Source organism: Otolemur garnettii, unplaced genomic scaffold, assembly GCF_000181295.1.
Source record: "Otolemur garnettii isolate 467f Iridium unplaced genomic scaffold, OtoGar3 scaffold00151, whole genome shotgun sequence".
In the NCBI taxonomy this organism is placed as follows: domain Eukaryota; kingdom Metazoa; phylum Chordata; class Mammalia; order Primates; family Galagidae; genus Otolemur; species Otolemur garnettii.
The window spans coordinates 1,658,017-1,661,325 of NW_003852546.1; the positions used below are offsets into that span (position 1 = coordinate 1,658,017).

General features: G+C 48.3%; 1 protein-coding gene across 1 annotated transcript in view; it reads right to left on the reverse strand.

Moving 5' to 3' along the window:
- Positions 1 to 2,563, reverse strand: part of LRRC36 (leucine rich repeat containing 36) — a 50,968-nt gene extending 48,405 nt beyond the window's left edge. Inside the window, exon 1 of the mRNA XM_003799393.1 lies at positions 2,481 to 2,563. Coding sequence (XP_003799441.1) covers positions 2,481 to 2,550 — 70 coding nt within the window. The 5' untranslated portion in view covers positions 2,551 to 2,563. The remainder of the gene's footprint in view (positions 1 to 2,480) is intronic.
- Positions 2,564 to 3,309: the final 746 nt, after the last annotated feature.

Here is a 3,309-nt window from a genome sequence, read left to right on the forward strand (position 1 = left end):
GATCACTTGAGGATAGGAATTTGAGCAAGAGCAAGACCTCGTCTCCAAAAAGAAAAAAAAAAAAGAAAGAAAGAAAGAAAGAAAGAAAGAAAAATTAGCCAGGCATGGTGGTGTGCACCTGTAGTCTCAGCTACTCGAGAGGCTGGGGCAGGAGAATCACTTGAGCCTAGGAGTTTGAGGTTGCATTGAGCTGGCTGTGATGACACCACTGCACTCTGGCCCAGGTAACAGAGCAAGACTTTGTCACAAAAAAAGGAGGAGGAGAGGAAAGAGGAGGAAGGGAAGGGGAGGAGAAGGAGAAGAAGAAGAAGAAAAGGAAAGAAATACGCTATCAAGCCATGGAAAGATGTGGAGGAGCCTTAAATACATATTGCTGAGTGAAAGAAGTCAGTCTGAAAAATTACATACTATATGATTCCAACTATATGACATTATGAAAAAGGCAACAGTGAAAAGATCAGTGGTTGTCAGATACCAACAAATTGATATCTGGTTTGGGAGTGAGGAAGGGCTAAATAGATGAGGCACAGGGAATTTTTAAGGGCCTGGTTTCAATAATTTTTGAAACTATTCTGTTCAATATTATAATGGTGATCATATGACATTATGTATTTGTCAAAATCCACAAAACTGTACAACACAAAGAGTGAGCCCCAGCCCAATGTGGTGGCTCACAGCTGTTATCCCAGCCCTTTGAGAGGCCAAAGTGGGAAGATCGCTTGAGGCCAGGGATTTGAGACCAGCCTGGGCAACAGTGAGACTCTGTCTCTACAAAAATTTTTTAAAATTAGAAATTTTTAAATTAAAATAAAGAATGAGCCCTGGTGTAAATTGCAGACCTCAGTTAATAATAATATGTCAATATTGGTTCATAAATTGTAATGCATGTACCACAATAATGCAAGATATCAATAATAAAGGGAACTGGGGGGTGAAGGAGAGATGCAAAGGGAGGATGGGTATATGGCAAATTTCTGTATTATGCTCAATTTTTCTGTAAGCCTAAAAGTGCTCTGAAAAAGTCTATTACTACTAGAAAAAGGAATGAAGTACTGATACATGTGAAAACATGGATGAACCTTGAATACATCTTGCTAAGTCAAAGATGCCAGACAGAAAAGGCCCACATTATGTGGTTCCATTTATATGAAATATTCAGAAGAGGCAAATCCATAGAGACAGAAAGCCGATTAGTAGTTGCAAAGGGGTGGGAAGAGGAGAAAATGAATTTTCAAGAGGAAGGAAAGATTAGTACCCTCTTTATTCACTCATGTAATGTTTGTTATTAGCATGCACTAATTTTGATAAATAATGTTTAAATAAAATTACTAATAAAACCAAGTTATTTCACAGACCACAAATGGAAAGTATCAGAAGCAAGAAAAGCAACTTTTGACTTGGCGCCTGTAGTTCAAGAGGCTAGGGCGCCAGCCACATACACGGTAGCTGGTGGGTTCGAATCCAGCCTGGGCCTGCCAAACAACGATAACTACAACCCCAAACTAGCCGGACGTTGTGGCGGGAACCTGTGGTTCCAGCTACTGGGAGGCTGAGGCAAGAGAATCGCTTGAGCCCAAGAGCTGGAGGTTGCTGTGAGCTGTGACGCCACCCAGGGCGACAGCTTGAGATTCTGTCTCAAAAAAAAAAAAAGCAACTTTTTGCTATGAGGTTATGGGAATTAAATAATGCAGATAAAGCACTTATCACAGGGTCTGGCAATAATGATACTGTATATAGTAAATTTAGGGAGGGTGAAAGGTGAATTAGGAATGCTGGTGAGTTTTCCAACTTTTTTACTCCCCAGGCACTCAGCAAGCAAGCTGGGCGGGTCAGGCCCCAGGTCCAAGAGGGGTCAGCAGTCACCTGGCCAGTTTTACTAAGACTGGGGTACGGTGAGCGCTTGGGAGATCAGCTGCTACTCCTTTCAGGCCCTTTTCTGAGGCTCTTTGAAAAGGAAGCTACACAATCAGACGGAGCAAAGAAATGGTCACGTTCTTGAAGTGGAGACCGGGGATGGAAAGGGCTGATAAAGGAGCATCCTTCCTCATTTCACCTCAACTAGGAAAAGCCCTTCTGGGTAGGAAGTTGCACAAACTACCAAAATCAACCCCTTCGTGCCTCCTTAACAGCACCACCCACCATCACTGCCCCTCGCACCACTTCCTTCTCCCACAGATGATGCCCTCTGGGGGCTGTTTCCTTCCACTGTACTCTGTACAGTTCTGTCACCTGGCTCACGGGTCTCCTGTTAATCTTGTTTGTCTCTCCTTCTCTACTTCACTCCCTCAATTCCTGCCCCAGACTCCTCTGTTACTTCAGTTCCTTCATCTCCACGTCAGAATAACCCTTCTGCCTCAATTTACCCCTCTTCCGAGTCAGGCACCGCTCCTTCGCGGTCCCCCTGTTTCCCCCTCAGTTTTCTCCCTTCAGCTTCTGACCCTCCGTTCCCCGTCCAGGTCCTCCGTCCGGCCTGGCCCTACCCGGCTGCTCCAAGCTCAGCGCCCCCAGGCGGCGGATGCCCTCCTCGTCCAGATCCCACTGCTCCGCCATCCCCGCCCGCCGCTCACCTGCCGCAGCCCGCGCGGCCACCCGGCCCACCAGGCCCCGCCCCTCCCACCAGGCCACGGCCCCGCCCCCGACCCCGCCCCTGCCCCAGTGGCCGCCGTGACCCGGGGACCGTTATTGGCCGGGTCACGCGTCTCCTGCCCGCCGCCCGAGCCGCCACCATGGTATGAATCCCGCCCTGGAGGGGGCGCCAAGTGCACTAGAGTCAAAGGGGGCGCGTTATGATTGATTACGGCTACTGGTGTGGGGACCTGGCTGTGGAGCATGGGGGACCACAGAGGGAGCCCAGCTTTGAAGGATTTGGGAGGCTAGCTCCGAGAAGTTGGAAGAATGCAATGCCTTAAGGGATGAAGGATTCCAGCCCAGAAATTTGGGGGACTCGAGGTCTGAAGAGTAGGGGTATGCCTCTTTTATGGGGCGAAAGTCTTTATATCACAGCACTGGGGAATGCTGACTCTGGGGCAAGGCTAGGATCGAAGATCAGTGTGTGTGTGTGTGTGTGTGTGTGTGTGTGTGTTGGGAAGCTCCAGATCTGAAGGATTGGCGGGGAAGGAGGCAGATTTCTGTGGCGTGATGTGAAGCTCCAGATCTGAAAGGTTGAGAATCTTGGCCCCTAGAAGTTGGGGTCCTGTCTTTTGAGTTTGAGGTGGTTCTAGTTCTAGAAATTGATCAGGAAAGAGCCCCTCTGGGAGAGGGGGATCAACGGGGAAAAGAGAAATGCTCTTTGGGATGAAATGGGTACGT